The 26,297-nt window shown below is 32.3% G+C and overlaps 1 protein-coding gene across 4 annotated transcripts; it reads right to left on the bottom strand.

Annotated features, from left to right (window-relative positions):
* Window positions 1-484: 484 nt before the first annotated feature.
* LOC139488827 (U4/U6 small nuclear ribonucleoprotein Prp31-like) lies at window positions 485-25,100 on the bottom strand. 4 transcript variants are annotated; one of them, XM_071274766.1, is made up of 14 exons: window positions 24,971-25,100; window positions 22,768-22,974; window positions 21,481-21,538; window positions 18,749-18,832; window positions 15,441-15,538; window positions 14,576-14,685; window positions 9,579-9,630; window positions 8,947-9,064; window positions 7,958-8,115; window positions 7,074-7,291; window positions 6,169-6,241; window positions 5,454-5,585; window positions 2,517-2,618; window positions 485-1,503 (listed from the first exon to the last, which is right to left on the bottom strand). In XM_071274766.1, the coding sequence occupies exons 2-14, from the start codon at window positions 22,942-22,944 to the stop codon at window positions 1,393-1,395; spliced, it is 1,491 nt and encodes a 496-aa protein (XP_071130867.1). In that variant the 5' UTR covers window positions 22,945-22,974; window positions 24,971-25,100; the 3' UTR covers window positions 485-1,392. The 4 variants fall into 4 exon arrangements, with proteins under 4 accessions (XP_071130867.1, XP_071130866.1, XP_071130868.1 ...); XM_071274765.1 differs by having other exon boundaries at window positions 24,952-25,094; XM_071274767.1 differs by having other exon boundaries at window positions 24,939-25,082.
* Between the last annotated feature and the right edge of the window lie 1,197 nt (window positions 25,101-26,297).

Genomic DNA, 26,297 nt, shown 5'->3' with positions numbered 1-26,297 from the left:
TAGCTAATCATGTATCAATGACTTCAAGATTTTTACCAGGAAAATAGAGAACTAGCTAATCATTATATTGTCTTATAATACATATATGGGACTCACAGTGAGACACATATTTATACCATAATAATGACTGCATATCATTGTCTTCTACTGACAGAATTTCAATGCACATGATATCTTAATAGGTACTCTTAGTAATTGATATTATTTAAAATGTCTTTCTATTGAAGTAGTGTTGGCCTTGGGCTGTTATCTGCTCTTTAAAATAGGTCAAGTTGTCTCTGACATTTTATAGACAATTTTTGTGGGAAATTCACAATACAAACATCAACTCTCATTTAAAGATATGAGACAAAATTAGAAATGTTTCCTTTTCCTTATGCAAGTACACAGAGCAATTGATTAATGTGAACTGACTATCGTACCATAACACAGAAACCTGTAAATTCACACTAATTCTTGTGTTTTAAATCAATGATCACATACATATGTTTGTATATCTTTATTTTTTTCAACAATAGTTAACAAACAGTTTGTAATAAGTCTTTTCTCAGTGTAGTGAAAGATGATCATGATGATTGATTCAAATTTAATAACAACTATACATGTATATGAAATCATAAAACAAGCATTTTATGTGGTTAAATAAAATCAATACATATTGGTATATAAAAAAAAATCAATCTCTGTTAAAACCTCAAAACTCGATAGCATTAAGGCCATTAAAAAAAAATCAAGGGAATTTACAAATTGGTATACAAAAAAGATTTTAAAATTTCTGCCCAAAATAGTTTCAGTTTTAGAGATAACTACTGCTACTTCTCGGTCTTTTGATTTTTTCCTTTCAATTTCTAAGCTTCATTAACAAAATGCTAAATGTGATATGGAGGTATCCATTTTCTTTTTTCCACCAAAAATTATTTGTTTAATTGATACTAAAACAAGATATGACTAATTCTCAGTGTTTGTCAAACATAGAATGATATACTGGATATGATCAACATTTGTTCCAGGTGACTGAAAAGTGAGACAATATTTTTCATAGACCCTATTTTAAAAAAAATAATATACTGTGAGATCAGATTGGAATTTTTTTTTATAATGGATGATCATTAGACGATAAGGGAAAACAATATATTTGTACAATGGCAGATGTGGAGACAACTGTATATATGTTTCTATTTATGATATAGTAGCAAACTAGCAACAGTTATAAACATGAATTCATGATGGAATTTTGGAAAGTCTTTTAAATGATTTTAACTACTGTATGACACTCAAATGTTTTCACATGATAAATCCAGATCCTTTTCCAAGTACCATTAATAATTTTTGAGTGTTCACACAAATTTATTATCTCCCTTTTAAATAAGCACATGTTCTCAACAAATCTGATCATGTTTGATTTTTATTGAGTTTAAGAAATCCAGCTGTTGTAGAAAAGTATTTATTGTTTGCTTCTTGCACTTTCTTCTCTGCGGCTTGTGGATTTACTATTTCCAAACCCTGAAACAGACATTAATTTTTATTTAAAATGACTCTTGCAGCATTGCTAGACAGAAATGATGAAGGACATTAGTTTTATATGTGTATATAGAATATAGAATAGCGTACTAAACACCTAATAAATAAAAGACCTGTACTTTTATTAGATGTTTTTCAGCTTTGTATTGATCTGATGTTTAAAGCCCATTTCAAATGATTTTAAGTTTATTTTTATGTTATACTGTTGCACCACTGTCCCAGGTTAAGGGAGGGTAAGTGTCTTCAAACATGCTGATTAAATCCAACCACATTTTATATGTGTCTGTCCCAAGTAAGGAGCCTGTAGCTCATTGCTTTTAATTGGTTTATGTTTGTCACATTGTGTTTTATCAATTGTTTTGTTAAAATGAGGCCATTAATAGTTTTCTCAATCAATTTGCTTCATATTTTTATAGCTGACTCTATGGTGAAGGCTTTTCTCATTGTTGAAGATTGTATATTGACTATAATTGCTTGAATCCACTTCATTTGAACATTGGTGGATAGTTGTCCTTATCGGCATCTTTTTATAGAATGTTTTTTAATCCCCAACTACGATAGTAGAGGGGCATTATGTTTATTGGTCTGTGGGTCCGTTTCGTAAGTGTTAAATGTGTATTTACCTGTAATGGTGTGAAGGCCACACGGGATGCCATACCAGCTATCTGTTTTTTAAGTAAGTGTTAAGTGTGTATTTACCTGTAATGGTGTGAAGGTCACACTGGATACTGTTCAAGATATCTGTTTTAAGTAAGTGTTAAGTGTGTATTTAGCTGTAATGGTGTGAAGGCCACACTGGATGCTGTTCCAGATATCTGTTTTAAGTAAGTGTTGAGTGTGTATTTACCTGTAATGGTGTGAAGGCTACACTGGATGCTGTTCCAGATATCTGTTTTAAGTAAGTGTTAAGTGTGTATTTACCTGTAATGGTGTGAAGGCCACACTGGATGCTGTTCCAGATATCTGTTTTAAGTAAGTGTTAAGTGTGTATTTACCTGTAATGGTGTGAAGGCCACACTGGATGCTGTTCCAGATATCTGTTTCTTTACTGTTGTACTACCTCCCCAAGTCTGGTTATTTTGTTTCTGTACTTTCATCTAAAATTTCAAGAATAAAAAACCTTAAAATTCATATTTTTCATTTATGTCAAAAATACAAAAGACAGATTGCCTCTCAGAATGAAACAATAGTAAACATGTGTAAGAATTAAAATAAATCCTGTATAAATCTACACTTAAATATACTAACTAGAGGCTCTAAAGAGCCTGTGTTGCTCACCTTGGTATATGTGAATATTAAACAAAGGAAGCAAATGGATTCATGACAAAATTGTGTTATGGTGATGGTGATGTGTTTGTACATATTACTTTACTGAACATTCTTGCTGCTTACAATTATCTCTATCTATAATGATCTTGGCCCAGTAGTTTCAGTGGAAAATGTTAGTAAAAATTTACAAATTTTATGAAAATTGTTAACTAGAGGCTCTAAAGAGCCTGTGTCGCTCACCTTGGTCTATGTGAATATTAAACAAAGGAAGCAGATTGAAAATTGACTACAAAGTTCAATAACTCCTACAGGGGTCAATTGACCATTTCGTTCATGTTGACTTATTTGTAGATCTTACTTTGCTGAAAATTATTGCTGTTTATAGTTTACCTATATCTATAATAATATTCAATATAATAACCAAAAACAGCAAAATGTCCTTAAAATTACCAATTCAGGGGCCGCAACCCAAAAACAGGTTGTCCAATTCATCTGAAAATTTCAGGGCAGATAGATCTTGACCTGATTAACAATTTTACTTCATGTCAGATTTTCTCTAAATTATTTGGTTTTTGAGTTATAAGCCAAAAAATGCATTTTACCCCTATGTTCTATTTTTAGCAGTGGCGGCCATCTTGGTTTGATGGCCAGGTCACCGGACACATTTTTTAAACAAGAAACCCCAAAGATGATTGTGGCCAAGTTTGGATCAATTTGGCACAGCAGTTTCAGAGAAGAAGATTTTAGTAAAAGATATATAAAATTTACGAAAAATGGTTAAAAATTGACTTTAAAGGGCAATAACTCCTAAAGAGGTCAACTGACCATTTTGGTCATGTTGACTTATTTGTAACTCTGACCTTGCTGAACATTATTGCTGTTTACAGTTTACCTATATCTATAATAATATTCAATATAATAACCAAAAACAGCAAAATTTCCTTAAAATTAACAATTCAGGGGCCGCAACCCAAAAACAGGTTGTCCAATTCATCTGAAAATTTCAGGGCAGATAGATCTTCGCCTGATTAACAATTTTATCCATGTCAGATTAGCTCTAAATGCTTTGGTTTTTGAGTTATAAGCCAAAAACTGCATTTTACCCCTATGTTCTATTTATAGCCATGGCGGTCATCTTGGTTAGTTGGCGGGGTCACCGGACACAATTTTTAAACTAGATACCCCAATGATGATTGTGGCCAAGTTTCAAATAATTTGGTCCAGCAGTTTCAGAGGAGAAGATTTTTCTAAAAGATTACTAAGATTTACGAAAAATGGTTAAAAATTGACTATAAAGGGCAATAACTCCTAAAGTGGTCAACTGATCATTTTGGTCATGTTGACTTATTTGTAGATCTTTCTTTGCTGAACATTATTGCTTTTTACAGTTTATCTCTATCTAAAATAATATTCAAGATAATAACCAAAAACAACAAAATTTCCTTAAAATTACCAATTCAGGGGCAGCAACCTAACAACGGAATGTCAGATTCATCTGAAAATTTCAGAGCAGATAGATCTTAACCTGATTAACAATATTACCCTTTGTCAGATTTGCCCTAAATGCTTTGGTTTTTGAGTTATAAGCCAAAAACTGCATTTTACCCCTATGTTCTATTTATAGCCATGGCGGCCATCTTGGTTAGTTGGCGGGGTCACCGGACACAATTTTTAAACTAGATACCCCAATGATGATTGTGGCCAAGTTTGGTTAAATTTGGCCTAGTAGTTTCAGAGGAGAAGATTTTTGTAAAAGTTAACGCAGGACGACGACGGACGACGACGGACGACGACGACGGACGACGCCGGACGCCGGACGCCAAGTGATGAGAAAAGCTCACTTGGCCCTTCGGGCCAGGTGAGCTAAAAATTGACTATAAAGGACAATTACTCCTTAGGGGGTCAATTGACCATTTTGGTCATGTTGACTTATTTTTAGGTCTTACTTTGCTGTACATTATTGCTGTTTACAGTTTATCTCTATCTATAATAATTTTCAAGATAATAACCAAAAACAGCAAAATTTCCTTAAAATTACCAATTCAGGGGCAGCAACCTTACAACCGGTTGTCCGATTCATCTGAAAATTTCAGGGCAGATAAATTTTGACCTGATAAACAATTTTACTCCAAAGTCGGATTTGCTCTAAATGCTTTGGTTTTTGAGTTATAAGCCAAAAACTGCATTTTACCTCTATGTTCTATTTTTAGCCATGGCAGCCATCTTGGTTGGTTGGCCGGGTCATCAGACACATTTTTTTAACTAGATACCCCAATGATGATTGTGGCCAAGTATGGTTTAATTTGGCCCAGCAGTTTTAGAGGAGAAGATTTTTGTAAAAGTTAATGACGACAGACGACGGACGCCAAGTGATGGGAAAAGCTCACTTGGCCCTTCAGGCCAGGTGAGCTAAAAATGTGTGAAGACAATATTCAACCCTGGTTCAGTCAATTTATAATTTAACTGAACATTTTAAATTAACAATTTCACATTATACCTACTGAGACTAACCCTTTAATAATAAAATACCTATGACTTATTTCTTACACTTCAATGCTCACATATTATCACCTGGGGGAGGTCTCACACTTCAGTGCTCACATATTATCACCTGAGGGAGGTAAATGTTGCACTTAACAATTGAATATATTGTTCATCAATACCTGTAATGTTTTAGAAATTCGGGCTTTAGTCTTTGAGTCAACAACAGGACCACGGATTCTGCCTGATTTGGCCTTTGATCCCAATGTTCCCATGGTAAATCCTAGATCATCTTGATATGCATCTTCTTCAATCTGTAAAGATATTTATAAAAACAAATGTATCATCATAATTTTTTTTTTCTTGCAAGTTAATATAAAATAAATCTTATTGCGATAATATATATTTCTATCAACTCTACCACTGCATCAAGTGTGATACATAAAATAAATCTTATTGCGATAATATATATTTCTATCAACTCTACCACTGCATCAAGTGTGATACAAAGTGTGAGACTATATGCAGGCAAATGTTCTCCTTCTTTTTGAATGATCTGCAAAAAGATGTGTGACGTCATCAGGCATGGTTGCCATTTTTCATGACGTCACAATCAGAAATTCAGAGGAGAGCAAGAAAATTTGTCGTCATAATCGAATTTTGGCCAATGAACAACTGAGATCAAACGAACAACACGTTGATTAAATAATAATGATTTTAACCCTCTGTATGGTATAATACACATATTTCAAAATGTTGCTATTGAGATAGGATTGGTTTTACTGAATATTTGGTAGATTATGTTATATAAATTAAAGTTGGCTTTTTAATTCTTTTCATTTCACAGAAAATGATAATATATCTAAAATAAACCAGATCAGGTTCATTAGTACTGACCTCTCCAAAGCTCATTCTGTTAGCAGCTTTAGCCATTTCTGAAAGTCCTAGTCTTTCTTTTACTTTTCTGGCTCTGAAATTATAAATAAAAATATTATTTATAAAAGTTAACATACTATTCTATTACTTGATAAATTTCCAATAAAATACTTATTATCTATATGTCAGCTTCCTCTACCAATAAAAACTAACTGCCACGAAATAGTGTTTCAAGTGGCGTTTATCAAAAATCAATCAATAAATATTATCAAGAAGTTACTATAATGTCCTCTTTATTTGATAGTCTTATTGATTGTTTTTATAATTCCTACCTTCTTCCTCCTCTTTTCTTCTTGGGGACCTCTATGGGGGCTGTGTAAGCTTTAACATGTTTAACTAATAGTCTTATCAGTTATTTTTATGATTCCTACCTTCTTCCTTCTCTTTTCTTCTTGGGGACCTCTAAGGGGGCTGGTAAAGCTAAAACATGTTTTACTGATAGTCTTATCAGTTATTTTTATAATTCCTACCTTCTTACTCCTCTTTTCTTCTTGGGGCCCTCTTTGGGGGCTGGTAAAGCTTTAACATGTTTTACTGATAGTCTTATCAGTTATCTTTATAATTCCTACTTTCTTCCTCCTCTTTTCTTCTTGGGGACCTCTATGGGGACTTGTTAAGCTTTAACATGTTTTACTGATAGTCTTATCAGTGATCTTTATAATTCCTACCTTCTTTCTCCTCTTTTCTTATTGGGGACCTCTATGTGGGCTGGTAAAGCTAAAACATGTTTATCTTATAGTCTTATCAGTTATTTTTATAATTCCTACCTTCTTCGTCCTCTTTTCTTCTTGGGGAGCTCTATGGGGGCTGGGTAAGCTTTAACATGATTTACTGATAGTCTTATCAGTTATCTTTATAATTCCTACCTTCTTCCTCCTCTTTTCTTCTTGGGGACCTCTATGGGGGCTGGTAAAGCTTTCACATGTTTAACTGGAGGAGGCTCCTGTAGTTTCTCTAATTTTTGTTCAATATCTGCTGCCAGTTGGTCACCTACTTTACCATCTACACTTTCATGGAAGCTGTCTACTCTGGCTGCTAGTGTACTTTTGGCTGATACCAACCTCGCTGCTTTCTTTCTCAGATCCTGCAATGAAGTAGAAGTAATCCAGTAGAAAGATACAATTCTTTAAAAGTTGAAACCCATACTATACATACCGATTTTTTTACATTAAAGTTTCAATATGTTGTATACCTAAACATGTCCTTCTTTCTACTAGTAAATATAACTTTAATAGATACAGGAAGATGTGGTATGAGTGCCAATGATACAACTCTCCATTCAAGTAACAATTTATAAAAGTTAACCATTATAGGTCAAGGTACGGCCTTCAACACAGAGCCTTGGCTCACACAGAACAGCAAGCTATAAAGGGCCCCCAAAATTACTAAAACCATTCAATTGGGAAAACCAACGGTCTAATCTATATAAAAAAGAGAAACAAGTAACACTGCTGAATATGTTTGTACACATTTATGACTGTTAATTATTGGTTAAGGAAGTCTAAGCAAACCTAGTGATATAATTTATGATACTAACTTCGGTGCACTGAATTACATGCATGATACATGTCTGAAACACCTACCTTAGGTGTGCAAGAGATTAAAATTTTTAGACAAATGAATAAAACATAACAGTTTGTCTTTTTTTTTAATATCCAGGGATGGCAATAGACTACAATTCTTACATCTATGGATTTTGCCAAATAACATGAAAGAAGAAAAATATATATTTCTACATAGACTATCTTACCGGTGGAGTTTTCTGTACTGTATCACTGTAGTATATGTATCCTGTGTGTGGCATGATAGCTGCTGTAGAGAATCCAGACAATGTCTTCTTCTGTGAGCCCAAAAGCAAAACATTACACGCTGGCATCTTAGACAAGTTTGTTAACCCTCCTGCCAGACCTGTGAAATAAATAATATACAATGATCAGTCATACCTTTCTTCAGTAGTCTCTTGTTTCGCATGTATTCTGTCAGTCTAATGCTGACCACACTTATGTTAAAGGAAATATCGTTTTTGCAAAGGAGAACGTATGATAAGGTTTTCTTCCCCCTTAGAAGTATAATGTAATATGAATCAGACATCATCCTTACTGGTTTATCACACATTAGTACCTCACTTTTCAACATAACTTGACTAGGTAATTTTTAAAAGTTACTTGTTTAAGTCATGTTCCCTGACTGATTAACAATTCATGTTACAACTGTCTACGGCAAATTATGAGCATTCTTGATGAAAGTACTCCATAAAATATTTCAGATGCACTAAAATTAAAAGTCTTTTTTTTTTACAGAATTAAGGGAGACATTCAGTGGTTGTCATTGGTTCGTGTCTGTCATATTTGTTTTCCTTAGATTGTTTTTATATAAAGTATGCCTTAAGTTTTCTCAATTGAATTGTTTCATAATTTCCATGTTGGGGCCTTTTATAGCTGACTATATGAAATAGGTTATTCTCATTGTTGAAGGCTGCATGGTTGCCTATAATTGCTTATATTCACTTCATTTAAACTTTGGTTGATAGTTGTTTCATAGGCAATATAATATAATTGCCTATAATTTCTTATATTCACTTCATTTGAACTTTGGTTGATAGTTGTTTCATAAGCAATCATACCTCATCTTCTTATTTTTCTATTGAGAAATCAATTTAAATGAATGATTATTCAGTTGTTTGATTATTGTATGTAATCAATATTTAAAATACAATATAAATGAATGCTAAACTCTTACCCATCAATTTGGCAGCTATTGAAGCCCCTACAATAATTGAGAGGTTAGGTGCAATGAAAGACATCCTAGACTCTACATACTCAAATATCTTTAGTTTGAATTCGCTCAATTCAACAGCCTGAAAATACAAAAGATATTATGTGAACTCTATATGTAATCTTCCATGTACTGTCCCACATTTATTTGTTCATTTCTGTTTGTGTCCTATGTATTTTATGAGGTGGTTTGAGCTATTGAACTATAGTGTTACCTCTTTTACATACATTAGGGGCACTAGCTGTCAAATTTATGTTTTCGCTCCGTTGTCAACCAGTCTTTGCTCTGACTAGTAGTAGTATAGACAGATATTTAGAGGAGTAGCAGCATACAAATTTCAAAGTCTACAGAGACTACAATTTTAGGCAGCAATCTAAGCTTTATATTTATTTATACTAAAGTTATTGTCTGGAAACCAACCATCTTCAGACGACGACAACCATGACATGATACCAATGTACGACTGCAAAAGATTTTTGCGGTTGTATAAAAACCAAAGAAACATTTATGTCTTACATTGCACTTCATACAATTTTAAAGAAATAAATTGATTTTAGGAGTATATGTTGATGCAAAGATAAATAATTAAATTTTACCATTCTGCAGGCATCCATGACAACTGCTAATTCTTCATCTGTAAGCATTGAACTAAAACAGAATACTGCCAAAGTGAATTACTATTTCTTCTAATTATAGAACAACTGGACAACTTTGAGAAACTAACAGTATTCAAATTAGTTAGGAAATAAGTCTAAACACCCAACATTTTTTCACACACCTATTTCATCACTTTAATTTATTGCCTTCATATTCATAATTGGATCATTTTAAAACCAGATGCTCCGCAGGGTGTAGCTTTATACGACCGCAGAGGTTGAACCCTGAACGGTTGGGGCAAGTATGGACACAACATTCAAGCTGGATTCAGCTCTAAATTTGGATTGTGATTAAATAGTTGACACAGCATAGGTTTCTGACACAGAATGAATGTGTTCTAATGAACTCAAAATTTTTGTTTTCTCTTAGAGCAATTCACTATGCTGTTGAATATTAATCCTCTCAAAAAATGTTTGAAGAAATTTTCTTTTTTATTTATGAAATTTCAAATGAGAAAAAATGAACCCAATTTTTTTAATCACATCCCCCTTTCCCTTATTCCAAAACTAATCTCAATTAAAATTTCTAATGGAGTTTGCAACAATAACTACTCATTTAAATACATCATAAAATATTAAGATGTAAAAAAACTGCTTGTTATCACTGAATGGTAAAGATTATTTTAATTTATCAGTTGGTAGTAAAAAGTGAATATACATTGTATATTGTATATAACAAAGATTTAAGTTGATTCTGGACAAAGAAAGATAACTCCAATTAAAAAAAAATCTTGCTATTGCACAATATTTTGCAATTAGATATTTCTTGCTTACTATTCTGGACAAAGAAAGATAACTCTAATTAAAAAAAAATTTGCTATTTCACAATATTGTGCAATTAGATATTTCTTGCCATTGCGCAATACTGTGCAATTGAAAAGACTTGCTATTGCACAATACTTAATATAATAATTTTAGATCCTGATTTGGACCAACTTGAAAACTGGGCCCATAATAAAAAATCTAAGTACATTTTTGGATTCAGCATATCAAAGAACCCCAAGATTTCAATTTTTGTTAAAATCAGACTAAGTTTAATTTTGGACCCTTTGGACTTTCATGTAGACCAATTTGAAAACGGGACCAAAAATTAAGAATCTACATACATAGTAAGATTTGGCATATCAAATAACCCCAATTATTCAATTTTTGATGAAATCAAACAAAGTTTAATTTTGGACCACAATTTGGACCAACTTGAAAACTGGGCCAATAATCAAAAATCTGAAACATTTTTAGATTCAGCATATCAAAGAACCCCAAGGATTCAATTTTTGTTAAAATCAAACTAAGTTTAATTTTGGACCCTTTGGACCTTAATGTAGACCAATTTGAAAACGGGACCAAAAAATAAGAATCTACATACACAGTTAGATTCGGCATATCAAAGAACCCCAATTATTAAATTTTTGATGAAATCAAACAAAGTTCAATTTTGGACCCTTTGGGCCCCTTATTCCTAAACTGTTGGGACCAAAACTCCCAAAATCAAACCCAACCTTCCTTTTATGGTCATAAACCTTGTGTTTAAATTCCGGAGATTTCTATTTACAGTGCATTCTGGTTATTTGCATAGCCTATTTGTCAGACGAAATTATGCAATAAAGCGGAGTATGCTAATAACTGAAATGCCAGAATACGGAGTCAAATCGCCGATAGTGCAGATCAGTAAAAGAAATACCGAAGAAAGACATCTAAAGAAAGATGAACATCCTTAATCCACTTGCATTGACTTGCAACATATTGAATGCTTACATGTACTTATTCTAATAAAAGTTATTTGTCTAGTGTCATGCATTTTATTTCATTGTGTATTCTTTCAATAAAGTTTATTAACACATTTAGTTTTAGTTTATTTATGTAACGACTTTTCCTTTACCTGAAATACGAAAATAAAATTGTTCTAAAAATAGATTTGTTTCTTTGACCTGGATGTACAAATTATATTGTTACGCTTTGATCAAAACAAACTGTTGAACAATGCTACACAGTTTATAATCATTTTATACAATAAATGTGTAATGAACTGCCTTTTATATGAAGAATTTACTGATTGCACAGTGATGTAACACTGTTACTTTGCCCTCTTTAGTTTCGTATGTATGCAAAGCAGTTAACAGGTAATGGGGCCCTGCACGGGTTATTTGCTGGACACGAGTGTTGAAAGTGAGAAAATATAATAATTAGAAGTTAATGTTCTTTTTAAAAAATATTAACCAGGTGCTCTGCAGGGCGCAGCTTTATACGACCGCAGAGGTCGAACCCTGAACAGTTGGGGCAAGTATGGACAAAACATTCAAGCGTGATACAGCTCTGAATTTGGATTGTGATCAAATTTTTGACATTACATGGGTTTTTTTTACACAAAACAAATGTCAAGATTTTACAAATATCAATTAAAGATTTCTTCAAACTTTTAAAATCTAAAATTAAATAGTTGACACAGCATAGGTTTCTGACAAAGAATGAATGTGGTCTAATGAACTTAGAAGTTTTTTTTTTGCCTTTGAGCAATATCAATCCTCTCAAAAAAATGTTTGAAGAAATTTTCTTTTTATTTATGAAATCTGAAATGAGAAAAATTTAAACCCCCCCCCCCCCTTTTTTTCACATCCCTGTTTCCCTTTTTCCAAAACTGATATCAATTCAAATTTCTAATGGAGTTTGCAACAATAACTACTCTTTTAAATACATCATAAAATATTAAAATGTAAAATAAAGTGCTTGTTATCACTGAATGGTAAAGATTGGTTGGTAATAAAAGTGAATATACATTGTTTATTGTATAAAACAATAAAAAAAACTTCATCAGCAACATTTTATATTGGCAAATTTCCAATGAAGTTATTTACATAAAGTTATTGGCAAATAAAAATAGAAAATGACATCATAGTCATGTCTGGCAAATTTCCAACATATATTATCAACTACTATTCTATACAAAGAAAGATAACTCCAATTGAAAATTAATTGCTAAAAGTATTCGGACGACGACGCGGTTTCCGGTCAAAAATCTCGTCAGTTCTAACTAAGCATATCTAGCTGGCGATTATTTTCTATGCAATTAACCGAAATGCAACTTGTGGGGCTATGCATATAACTGTACATTTTAACATTAGATGAATGGGAAATGGTTTTGTGCAGGAGAAAAGTATGCGATTAACCGAAGTATGCTATTAAGCGGTATGCAATTAAGTGGAATCGACTGTACTTATAATAAAGTTATGGTGCAAAAACCAAGAATAATGCTTATTTGGGCCCCTTTTGGGCCCCTAATTCCTAAACTGTTGGGACCTCAACTCCCAAAATCAATCCCAACCTTCCTTTTGTGGTCATTAACCTTGTGTCAAAATTTCATAGATTTCTATTTACTTAAACTAAAGTTATAGTGCGAAAACCAAGAAAATGCTTATTTGGGCCCTTTTTGGCCCATAATTCCTAAAATGTTGGGACCAAAACTCCCAAAATCAATCCCAACCTTCCTTTTGTGGTCATAAAGCTTGTGTTAAAATTTCATAGATTTCTATTCACTTTTTCTAAAGTAAGAGTGCGAAAACTAAAAGTATTCGGACAACGACGACACGACGCCAACGTGATACCAATATACGACCAAAATTTTTTTAATTTTTGCGGTCGTATAAAAAGTAAACCATTACAATGCATTATAGGTCAAAGTACTGTCTTCAACACAGAGCGTTAGCCTTTATAATTTACTTTTCTTGTTGCATCAGAAAAATAAAGAAACTATCTTCTGTGGAATTTTCATAACTATGAAATTAAATCAAGGTCTATATTTAATTTAAACTGTGATGACTCAAATGTTTTATGTTAAGGTTTATTTCATTGGTGAATGGCCTCAGGAAAAATAGAACTGTAAGTATCAGCAAAATTTTATTATGTAAATAACAGAACTTAAAAGATCTTAAACAAGAATCTGTCCATAGTACACAGATGCCCCACTCGCACTATCATTTACTATGTTCAATGGACTGTGAAATTGGGATAAACACTCTTATTTGGCAATATAATTAGAAAAATCATATCATAGGAAACATGTTGACGAAGTTTCAAGTTGTTCGGACTTCAACTTCACCAAAAACTACTTGACCAAAAACTTTAACTTGAATCAGGACAGACGGACAGACAAACAGACGCACAGACCAGAAAACATAATCATAATGCCCCCCCCCCCCTACTATTGTAGGTGCCACATAAAAAAAACAGAAAAAAATACAGGTCTATGTTCTTGTTTTTGAAATAATATTCTCTAGATTTTTCATACATAAAGTAACATTTAAAATTGGCACCTTTTTTCTTTATAAAAATTATGATAACATAACTACGATATTAAAAGATTTTCAAAAATGACTTTTAACTATGTGAAATTAAGTATGAAAAGAAAGTAAGAAATAGCAGACAATTTTTACAATGGCTATTCCGAATATCTGACAAAAAGTAAAAAAACAAGACTAGTAAACATCCTTAATGCATTTAATTGGAATGATAAGTAATACAGGTTAATGGTTATTAGACAAAATTCTGTAATGTGTTTATTTAGCCTTTCACTGTCATACTTATTATAAAGTCAATTTGTTAACTTTGCCTTTCATATCACACTTAATTTCTGAAAATAAATTCTTTTTGTAAATTAGCACAGTTTACACATCAATAAACTCCTAAAAATAACCTTTATTTCTACATTATCTTTAGGCTGACAGTAAAAAGCTATTTATAATAGGTGACTCTAATTCTGAAATGACCAGAAATGTCTGCAAACAGCATTTGATTCTTCTATTAATTCCAGAATTGAGTATTTTTTTTAATTCTATACCATTATGTCTACTTGGGTAAAGAATAAGTACATGTGTTATAAGTCTCAGTTTGTTTTAACCAGAAAAATCAACTGTGTTTATTACATCTGATTTAACTATACCTACCCTTGTGTAGTAGATGCAGTAACACTGACAACCATTATGGTGGCTGGGGTTAGTATTTCTTGTAAATTTTCATTGTTTTTGGAATTTTCTAAAATGCTGTTTCCAAGGTTCTACAAACAATATATCAAACTATAGAATTACTGTAAACATAGATAAGCATTTACATCTATTACTTGGTGGCAAAAGGGGAATAATTGTATTTTAGAATTTTGTGTTACCAGTGACAGACACATTCCAGATTGTCATGATTTTGCTCAGCACTAGTTAGTTTATTAACGTTGTTGAGCATAGACATACAGTTGTGACAAGGACTCTTTCATTTATTTAAGGAATGACTGTAATATTTTTTCTGTCTATGAAGAAATAACATTAAAAATTTGGTGCACACTGAATAACGCGCATAGCGGGTTATTTAACAGTGTGCACCACATTTTTTATGTTATTTCGAATAGACAGAAAAAATATTACAGTCATTTCTTATAATTTAATTCTAAATTTCATTTTTAACCGTAAAAAACCATGAAAAAACGTTGATGACGTCACGGTCACATGACTAACTTATGTCTATGGGCTCATAACAAAATAACGTCAGCCAATCAGAAGCCGCGTTACATCCAAAATTAAATTATACAGCAATAGTTACATTTGTATATTTCTACATTCTGTTACTGAATATATCACATCTTTCAAATTAGTAAAATATAATAATCTGGTTTTGTTAATTTCAATAATTCATAATATTTCCTTATGTTGTTTTATTGTTATTTCCATCTCCTTCAATATTGGATTTTTTTTTAAATATCTATCAAATATGTATTTCCAATATTAAAACTCAAAATCTACAGAGAACAATTATATTACAAACCTTCACTGTCCTAACATATTCCATAGGCATAGGAACTAATGATTCTAACTCTGGAAATCTTTTGGAATAATGATCTCTGGTAAACTTGTGTATCACATCTGAAAAACAACAAAATGTGAGGTATATATTTTCAAAAACTTACTTAAACATGCATTCTGACATTCAAAAGTTCTTTCAATAATCATAAGAATAAAAAGTGATTTCAGTACTTAAAGATAATCTTTGATCATCTCAACGAGATTGATTTTCTCGCTTGAGCCGGGACAGCCAAAGCAAGAAAAGCAATCGTGTTGAGATGACCAATGATAATCTGTTTATCGATATTTTACCTATGACAACATTGTCAATTTCATTAGCAAAGCCGCGTGCCTCCTTAGTTCCTAGCAATAATTTTCCATCTCAAAGGAGTAGCATTATATGAAAAATTATCACAAAAAAAGATCAAAGGAAAAATGCACAAAATAGCGATAATACTACCTATACAACTAAGCATGTATTTTTAACAACATTATTGGCTTTCACATTTTGGCTTTAAATGTTCCTGATGCAACAGATTTAAAAAGTGTAACTTGTTACCTGGACCTCCAGTAGAAATCAAGCTTAAGAAAAAATTATACCAGATGCTCCGCAGGGCGTAGCTTTATACGACCGCAGAGGTTGAACCCTGAACGGTTGGGGCAAGTATGGACACAACATTCAAGCTGGATTCAGCTCTAAATTTGGATTGTGATTAAATAGTTGACACAGCATAGGTTTCTGACACAGAATGAATGTGTTCTAATGAACTTAAAATTTTTGTTTTCTCTTAGAGCAATTCACTATGCTGTTGAATATTAATCCTCTCAAAAAAATGTTTGAAGAAATTTTCTTTTTTATTTATGAAATTTCAAATGAGAAAAATTGAACCCAATTTTTTTAATCACATCCCCCTTTCCCTTATTCCAAAACTAATCTCAATTCAAATTTCTAATGGAGTTTGCAACAATAACTACTCATTTAAATACATCATAAAATATTAAGATGTAAAAAAACTGCTTGTTATCACTGAATGGTAAAGATTATTTTAATTTATCAGTTGGTAGTAAAAAGTGAATATACATTGTATATTGTATATAACAAAGATTTAAGTTGATTCTGGACAAAGAAAGATAACTCCAATTAAAAAAAAATCTTGCTATTGCACAATATTTTGCAATTAGATATTTCTTGCTTACTATTCTGGACAAAGAAAGATAACTCTAATTAAAAAAAAATTTGCTATTTCACAATATTGTGCAATTAGATATTTCTTGCCATTGCGCAATACTGTGCAATTGAAAAGACTTGCTATTGCACAATACTTAATATAATAATTTTAGATCCTGATTTGGACCAACTTGAAAACTGGGCCCATAATAAAAAATCTAAGTATATTTTTGGATTCAGCATATCAAAGAACCCCAAAATTTCAATTTTTGTTAAAATCAGACTAAGTTTAATTTTGGACCCTTTGGACTTTAGTGTAGACCAATTTGAAAACAGGACCAAAAATGAAGAATCTACATACACAGTTAGATTATCAAAGAACCCCATTTATTCAATTTTTGATGAAGTCAAACAAAGTTTAATTTTGGACCCCGATTTGGACCAACTTGAAAACTGGGCCAAAATTCAAGAATCTAAGTACATTTTTAGATTCAGCATATCAAAGAACCTAACTGATTCATTTTTTGTCAAAATCAAACTAAGTTTAATTTTGGACCCTTTGGACCTTAATGTAGACCAATTTGAAAACGGGACCAAAAGTTAAGAATCTACATACACAGTCATGACAGTTAGATTCGGCATATCAAAGAACCCCAATTATTCAATTTTGATGAAATCAAACAAAGTTTAATTTTGGACCCTTTGGGCCCCTTATTCTGTTGGGACCAAAACTCCCAAAATCAATACCAACCTTCCTTTTATGGTCATAAACCTTGTGTTTAAATTTCATAGATTTCTATTTACTTATACTAACGTTATGGTGCGAAAACCAAGAAAAATGCTTATTTGGGTCCCTTTTTGGCCCCTAATTCCTAAAATGTTGGGACCAAAACTCCCAAAATCAATACCAACCTTCCTTTTGTGGTCATAAACCTTGTGTTAAAATTTCATAGATTTCCATTCACTTTTACTAAAGTTAGAGTGCGAAAACTAAAAGTATTCGGACGACGACGACGCCAACGTGATAGCAATATACGACGAAAAAATTTTCAAATTTTGCGGCCGTATAATAAGTTCTGAAGTAAGAACTCTACTTTGAATTATTTCATATTTCAAAAAAACATTGTTTAAAGATCAGATAAAAGGTTTTATTACATTGGTTGCAATGAATTAAATTGATTTCACATTTAATTAAAAACCGATAATTTCACATGTGAAATAAACAAGGTTATTATTACCCTTGACACTATCTGCGAGTATGGTCTTGAGGAAACGATGATAGTCTGTCGGAAGGGGACGATAAATGGCTGACCCGTGTTAAGAGAGAGCCATATCTCTTGCACGTTAAAGACGCCCTTGTAGATTTCGAAAAAGAGTAGGCTAATGCCGCTACAAGGCAGCACTCGCACCAGCAATGTGGAAAGGGATTAATATAAGTTGCAAAACTTGTTTCCAAATCCACTATAAATAAATATGTTTAAACTAATTAACTCATTTGTGAATTAATGTGTTGTTCGGTCACGCATTGCATATTTTTCTCTATTTGAATTCATCGATTAGTTATTCTATAATTATAGCTTGATTTGTTGATTTTAGAGTCTGATAATCAGTCTCTACTTTTCTAGACCCCAAGGCCAGACATAGTTCCTCTTATTAGTGAAAATAATTTTCTAGAGTCTATTATATTCTTTTTTTTAAATATTTTCCAGCTTCTAATACTTATTCATGTGTGTATTGTATTGTTTGGCTGCTATCTCCTTCCTTCTTCATAGTCGAGTCAATTAATAATTTTACCATTTAGTGGTTTTAAACTCTACCTTGAAAACTATAACAGGGTAGAGTAGTGTTTTTCATGTGTCCCCTACATGTAGCGTTATCAATTTGTTTAAATTTTTTTATCATTTTTTATATTATCATTAAACTTCAGTAACCCTGTCGTCTCATGAATTTATTTCAAACTTTGTTTTAATCTTGAATATTATCTGCAGAACATTTCCCATTATCCTTAAGTTTTTAGTGGATTGTTGTCTCTTTGGTAACCATAGATGTCCTAGAATTTATATCATTTATTTATTTATAAACCCAGAAAATTTCAGTTGCTTATATTTATAAAGAAAACTAACTTATTTCATTATCTATTTCAACTGTTAAATTGTTTGCTTCAACAATAAGTTGATATTCTGGATCTGCTTCAACTGGACCAGCAACTGAAAAATAAATATAGAAATTTAAGTATTACAAATGCCATCACACAACTTCTTTCAGGGAGGGAATATGTAGATTCATCTTTAAATGAAAGGTAGCACCTGGACTTCAATAGGTTTTTTCCTTTAAATCTTTTTTTCAATTTTTATGCCCCACCTACGATAGGAGAGGGCCATTATGTTTTCTGGTCTGTGCGTCCGTTCGTCCGTCCGTCCGTTCGTCCGTCTGTCCCGCTTCAGGTTAAAGTTTTTGGTCAAGGTAGTTTTTGATGAAGTTGAAGTCCAATCAACTTTAAACTGAGTATACATGTGCCCTATGATATGATGTTTCTAATTTAAATGCCAAATTAGAGTTTTGACCCCAATTTTACGGTTCACTGAACATAGAAAATGATAGTGCAAAGGAATATGTTCGGTAAGATCCTAAAATGGCCCCCTTTTTTTGCGTAAATTTCAAATTCGAATTTATTGACCAATATCACAATGAATTATAGCTAAGACAGTGACTAGATAGGAAATAAACCATTTTGTTGAAAATTTTACGATTCTGCGTTTCATTATGACGTCACAAGTTGTACTCGTATTGATTTTTCACCAAAAAATCAATAAAAATGGGAAATTGTTCATAGATTATTGGACAGGAAACATAGAGCGCATACATCGACAACAAAGATCTTTTGAAATAATGTTTGTGAAGACATTTTACATATCTTGTTTGAATATTAAGTTTGTCGACGACTGCCCTCTATGTTTCCTGGTCCTTAATTTGGTTGAAATGCAGCTGATTTTGTCAAATTTCACCAAAATCCCTTATCTTGACCTGTTTGGGATGTAAAAATCAACGTGTTAGAGTTAAACTTTGACAAAAACAGTTCTGTTTAGCTTTCTCACATGACTTTAAGGCAACTTAAAACATGTATTGTCTTGTAACTATGAACTTTATAATTGGGGCCAAATATGGCCCTTACCGAACATACTCCTTTCAGGTTAAAGTTTTTGGTCAAGGTAGTTTTTGATAAAGTAGAAGTCCAATCAACTTGAAACTTAGTATACATGTTCCCTTTGATAAGATCATTCTAATTTCAATGCCAAATTAGAGAATTTATCCCAATTTCACGGTCCACTAAACATAGGAAATGATAGTGCGAGTGGGGCATCCGTGTACTGTGGACACATTCTTGTTTTTCATTTATGCCCCACCTACGATAGTAGAGGGGCATTATGTTTTCTGGTCTGTGCGTCCGTTCATCCGTCCGTCCGTTCGTTCGTCCGTCCGTTCGTTCGTTGGTCCGTCTGTCAAGGTAGTTTTTGATAAAGTAAAAGTCCAATCAACTTGAAACATAGTCTACATGTTCCCTTTGATAAGATCATTCTAATTTCAATGCCAAATTAGAGAATTTATCCCAATTTCACGGTCCACTAAACATAGGAAATGATAGTGCGAGTGGGGCATCCGTGTACAATGTACTGTGGACACATTCTTGTTTATCATGTTCTAAGTTTTTCATTTAGTGATGACTATGTTAGATAAAAATGTATGCTTTAACATGTTGGTTAAAAACTCTTGAAGATTTCATAAATGTATTAGTTTTAAAAAAAAAATTTGAAGGATTTGAAAAAAATCCTTCTTTTTTATATTTTCCCTCTGAAATAATGGTTTCTCCTATTGTAAATTGCTTTAAAATTGTAAACATTATATGTATCGTCCATTGTCCAAATGTTTACTATTAGTAGCAATTCTGATTACAAAGTAGCTTCCAGAGGTATGATATATGTTCATTTTGCTTCACACCACCCATCACAATTAAGACCAAGACATCATAACTTGTGTAATCAAATATGTACTGTTTTCAAGGTAATGGATAGGTAGGTAAAGAAATTCTACATTTGAGAACAAATTATGTTGCATAAGGCTATTAGGAGAGAACTGTTCTAAACTTTAAAAATGCTTAATCAAAATTGTCTGGTCTACTGGTGCTTAAATTTAAACATGTAACGGTAGTCATGGAAATTTAGGTTATGTAGAAAGGCAGGAAACAGGAAACAGACTATTTTGGTTTTTTGCCTGAACAAAAAAAAAATGTTACTTTTTATAACTTGTCACACCAAAATTAGTCTAGACTCAGGGCAATCTAATTAAAAACCGATCTCTCATCGCTCCTGTTTCTGATATGTCGCGTGGGAGATCTAACGAAACCCGCTTTGAGGTCACATGTGAGTGACCTCGTAGGTGTGTCTTTTTCGACCAATGAAATTGAGTCTTCCACAATCTTGGAAGTTTAACGTAAGGCAAAGGGATGTAACTCATTTTATTTACGACGAAATCGTCAGTCAAAATAATTCATAAACTTTTTTGATTGGCTTATTAATAGGTCGTCAACTCATTTGCATATCTTTATAAATTCATAACTTTTAGTTCACTCACATGTGACCTCAAAGCCGGTTTCGTTAGATCTCCCACGCGACATATCAGAAACAGGAGCGATGAGAGATCGGTTTTTAATTAGATTGGACTCAGGGGGCATTTATATGAAGGTCATATATTTAGATGATTGTCCATTATTGAAGACTGTAAGGTGAACTCAGGAGAAGTTGTATTGTAGGATTGCTGACATTTAACCAAAATTCTTGTACAAAATTGTATTCTCTACCTTTTTTACGTCTTGGTTGAGTGGCATATACTTGAACTTGCTGCATGACATCCTTCAGCTGAAAACAATATACAAATTTTAGTATAAATGTGATTAAGGCATGTCAATCCCTACAATTGTTTCAATAATGCAGTCTTCATAGAAATTTGATTGATGGAAAGCAAGATTGCATCATTTCACTCAGTAAAAAATCTTCTAGTATCAAGCCTATTTCTTATACATGTACATATCTTCCTTATATCCAAAATACTTATGTTTTATTAAAAAAAATATCTTGATCTTTAACTTGTTCAAAAATATAAGGCAATTACAAAATTCAAATACTGTAAATTCTGACATTACTGTGAAGTTTTTTCGTGTCAATTATTCAAATATTGTGACTACTTGAGTTTTCCCAAAAAGAGTGCTCATATTCTGATATCTGAATCATGTATTTGTTAAAAGGTTTTCATAAAATCACAACAATTTAACTCACATCTTTGTTTATTCTTTAATACAAATTATTTTAGACGTAAAATAAAAACAAAATTAATATATAATTATCTTTTGATCGGTACTGTTTATCAATGTTTTAAATTACCTCATGTTTTTTTTATGAAAACAAGCGGTTTGGAAAAATGTAAATGAATATTTTATTTTCAGGTACTTAGTAGTAAACAAAGTATAGGCAGTGGAATATACACATGATACATTCATTTCCCTTGACTTAGGGAGATATAAAGATTTCTTCACCCTTGAAAAGTCATATTTCCCTCGGGCAGGGCCCTCGGAATAAGAATTTTCTTGGGTGAACAAATCTTCATATCTCCCACAGAAATGGGAAATAAATGTAAAATATTTATTACCACAAATTATTTGCTTACAGTCAAATAAGTATGTCAAAGTAGCTTCTACGGTTCTACATGTACCGGCAGATTTTAACAGCAAATTGTTCAGGTCAGATCATATCAAAATGTGGGATATAAATAAATATGTTAAATAGAAACAAGAAGGTAGGCATTTGTGGATGTTTAAAATCATTACAATGTATGCCTAACTTGAACTGAACCTATTTAGCTCCACACTATGAAACAGCTATATATGTGCATACATAAAAATTCATTTGAGGTCAGTTGGTTTCCTATGCTTATCAAATATTTCAATGTAATATATAGTAGCTAACGGCATATATTAAATAATGATTTAAACTGAAACTACATTTGTGGTTTTTGAGAACAAAGAAGTAAATTGTAGCCTGCTGATTGGGTGGATTTTAAGGAGCTTCAGTCATCATATAAAGTTGTATACCTTTTGGCTATCCCTTAGTTTTGCTACAGATCTAACAGAGTCCTTTGTTGAGAAGTCAACTTCTTCAGAGACTTCAGCCACTTCAGAAATATCAGTCATTTCAATATCAGCTTCATCTTCTATTGCCTCCCCTCCTGCCTCTTCGTAATCTGCTAGAAGTTCATCTGCTAGAGACATCTTGTTTAACTGTTTCTCAAAAACTTAGAACTAAAATACAAAAAATATAAATGTGCATGACTGAAATCTATTAGAACATGTACATGTCTAATTTTCAGTATTCCAACTGAACTATACTGATTAACCTTTTTTATGTGGTGATCGAGGTGTAATAAATATATAATGATGTTATATTATGCTCCTTGTGAGCCCATTTGATGGAAATAAAGCATCTTCTTCTTCTATAGTGTGTAAATCCAACATGGCAACCGTTATGATATCCTTGGTCGCCATGTTGGCTGATCATGTACACACTAAATGTATATAAACTTTATAAAGATCTTTATGAACTTACCTGTTTTCTGTAAATCATTTTTAAGTTACATGTATAAAATACTCTTATAATGTAATATTATTTGATAATCAATCATGAATGTTTAAAAGTCACCAATATCATGAATATGTGCTAATACTAAAATTTCAAGTGTTATTTAGTTATTACAAGTGTTATTCAGATAATAATGGTGTTATTCTGTCATTTGTGTTACCCCATGTCTATTATATAAAGTATTGTCACTTGTGTAAATGTTTATTGCATTACTATACATACAATTGAGAATGGAATAGGGAATCATCATAATGTACCAAAGTGACAACAACCCGATCAAAGAGCAGAAAACAGCTGATAAACACCTGACCAATTGGTCTTCAATATCACGAGAAAATCCTCACCTGGAGGCAGATTCAGCTATCCTGCTAAATCATGTATGGTGCAGTCCGGAGTATCCGCATTCATACATGTTCATTCATGAACACATTCATAACATACTTTTATTTCATAAAATCTTTTGTTTGTATGGTTTCATCCTCTAGATTTTGTGTAATGTGTGTCCAAAATTAGGGAAACCCCTGTTCTGAGAGTTCCTTTAATGTCTGGTGATTTCGCGCATGCCTTCAAAAAAATAGCTTATTTGGAATAAAAAAGATTTTATACTACGAAATATAGCTGAGTTTGTACCAAACACACTTCCAAGGATGCAGAGCAAAAATTATTTCAATCTGATATTAATATGACTTAACCCTTTCCTCCATGGATTTTTTTTCTTCACAAACTTGATTCGCATAAGGATTTTTTTCAATAAAAAAAATCATCAGGTTTAAAGTATTTATGCATTGTGAAAACGAATATTTCATCAATGAAATTCAAGTCAGATATTCTCATAAATATTCTTTTCATATTGGATACAAACTGTTTAAAGTCTGATGCAGACATTTTGTAGTCAAAGCATTTCAACTGAGGTACTACACAGACGTCAAAAGGCGTCATTATGGAGTAAAGGGGGTGGCGTCAAAAAGCGTCATAATGGAGGAAAGGGTTAAATATAACAAATTTTATCTGATGATGTAACTTTTTAAATGGAAATTAACCAAATGTGGTAAATCACGGAATTGCAGTTATTATTAATTCTTGAACTTATCAATTTTATTCTTTTTTATCCCTTCGGAAGGCTAAAACAATAACAAGAATGATTTTGTATGTTTTAATGTGTTGATATAAATATAAGACGAAATCAGCTAATGCGCGATATCACGGGAGGCGCGGACACCGGGGACTCCACTGTTAACAAAAATGTATGCTAGTTCAGTGAAAATTGAGCTCATACTCAACTCCAAAACATATAAATGAACTTAAATTGTAAGTTATACAATACTAACAAAGTGCAATCACTCCAACGTCTCCGTATATATTAAAATTTTTATATTTATATTAAGGTATAAATTGTTCAAACAAGGAATAAAACCTTCAAAAAGCTATGTTATGAAAATCTATGGATGGTACCAACGGGATTCGAACCCTCAATCTTGGGATATTAAGGCAACGCTCTAACCAATTGAGCCAAAGAAGAGGATCTTCCCTAACTCAACTAGTTACTAAGTTAGACCACCTTTATAACTAAAGGTCTACAACAGCTAGCACAACAAATAAACTTTCGAGTCAAAACTTAAATATTTACATTATGATTATGCCAAATTGTTGTAATTTTACCAATTATCTGGATTTCAATTCCTCAAAATACGTCTGAAATAAACATAAACAGCCACTACTAAATTTTTACATGGGGGCTGCCATTTTTCGTAATCAAAACGTTTGTGGGATTGCCTTAAAAAGTAATACCTGGTTTAATTTTTGGTGACGGATAATTTCCGGGGGAAAAAGAAAGGCACTGGCTACGGTTACATTGGAGACTAATTGCCGGAATGCAGGTTTGGATAAGGAACCGATTAATTACGAATATAACAATAATATTTCGGTCTACAGTTACCCTGCGTTATTGTTACCGTGATTAAAGACTGTGATGTACCCTAGTTCTAATGTACGATGGGCCTATATATAGTGATAAGTATTAGAATGAAACTTGAAAAGTTGTATTTGATATTTAAATATTGCATGCATACAATATTTCAATTTTTTATTTACAATGACTGTTTCTACAAATCCAGTATGTTGTTGTATTTAGTATGTTTTAGCCTTTAAGTCCGACGCATTTTTTTTGTGAAACCCCTCTAAACAGCCATCACAAATAAGTGATTCGACAATGTGCATGCTCCATGTATTGCATTCCATTCTGCACCTCTTCTTTTTTTAGGTTAAAGAAACTTTCAATGTCTGCTATCCTGCAGGTGATTTTTTTTTACGCTTGAAATTTTTATATTTTCGACCAATTATTTTGTTGGAAGCTTGTCAAAGGTTGTTTAAATACAAGTCAACTGTGAAAGCAACTAATGTTGAAATTCGCCGACAGGTTGAAAATGGTGGAAACAATGTTTTCATTTTCAGACTCCAGATATTTTGTAATCGTAGTTTCGTTCTTTTTGGTGAAAATAAATGCTCTATTAAACAGCTAGTTCATTAAGTATTCATCAATTTAGTGCCATTAAACTATAGTAGTTTCTTTAACAACATCAAAACAATCAATACTTAAAAAGTTTTTGAAAAACAATATAATTATTATTATCTAGTACATAACAATAACGCAATGTAACCGTGGACCCATATATTATTGTTACATTCGTAATTAATCGGTTCCTTACCCAACCCTGCATTCCGGTAATTAGCCTCTAATGTAACAATAATTGTAATATTATTGTTACATTTCCATGTTACCGTAGCCAGTGCCAAAAAAACATTCACTCTGTCGCGATCGATACACGCATGATTATGTAAAAAAATTGTAAGGATTCCGCGGAACCTAGTGTCTCTTGTCTACTTTTGCTGTAGTCTATGATTCAGTGCGACAGGGATTCACTTATTGTGATAATTTCCGGGTACGCGCAGACACTGACTTCAGTGGCGGACCCAGAACTTTTCCTAA

This window comes from Mytilus edulis, chromosome 9, assembly GCF_963676685.1.
Source record: "Mytilus edulis chromosome 9, xbMytEdul2.2, whole genome shotgun sequence".
Lineage (NCBI taxonomy): Eukaryota > Metazoa > Mollusca > Bivalvia > Mytilida > Mytilidae > Mytilus > Mytilus edulis.
This window is presented reverse-complemented; position numbering and strand designations above follow the sequence as displayed.

Bases quoted from the DNA above. Each gene is read 5' to 3' on its own strand.
- LOC139488827 (XM_071274766.1), bottom strand. From the start codon at position 22,944: ATGTCTCTAGCAGATGAACTTCTAGCAGATTACGAAGAGGCAGGAGGG. The intron at 7,292-7,957 runs GTAAGATAGTCT...ACTTCATTGCAG, and splicing joins CAGTACAGAAAACTCCACCG to GATCTGAGAAAGAAAGCAGC. The intron at 1,504-2,516 runs GTAAATACACAC...TGTCTGTTTCAG, and splicing joins TGGCCTTCACACCATTACAG to GGTTTGGAAATAGTAAATCC.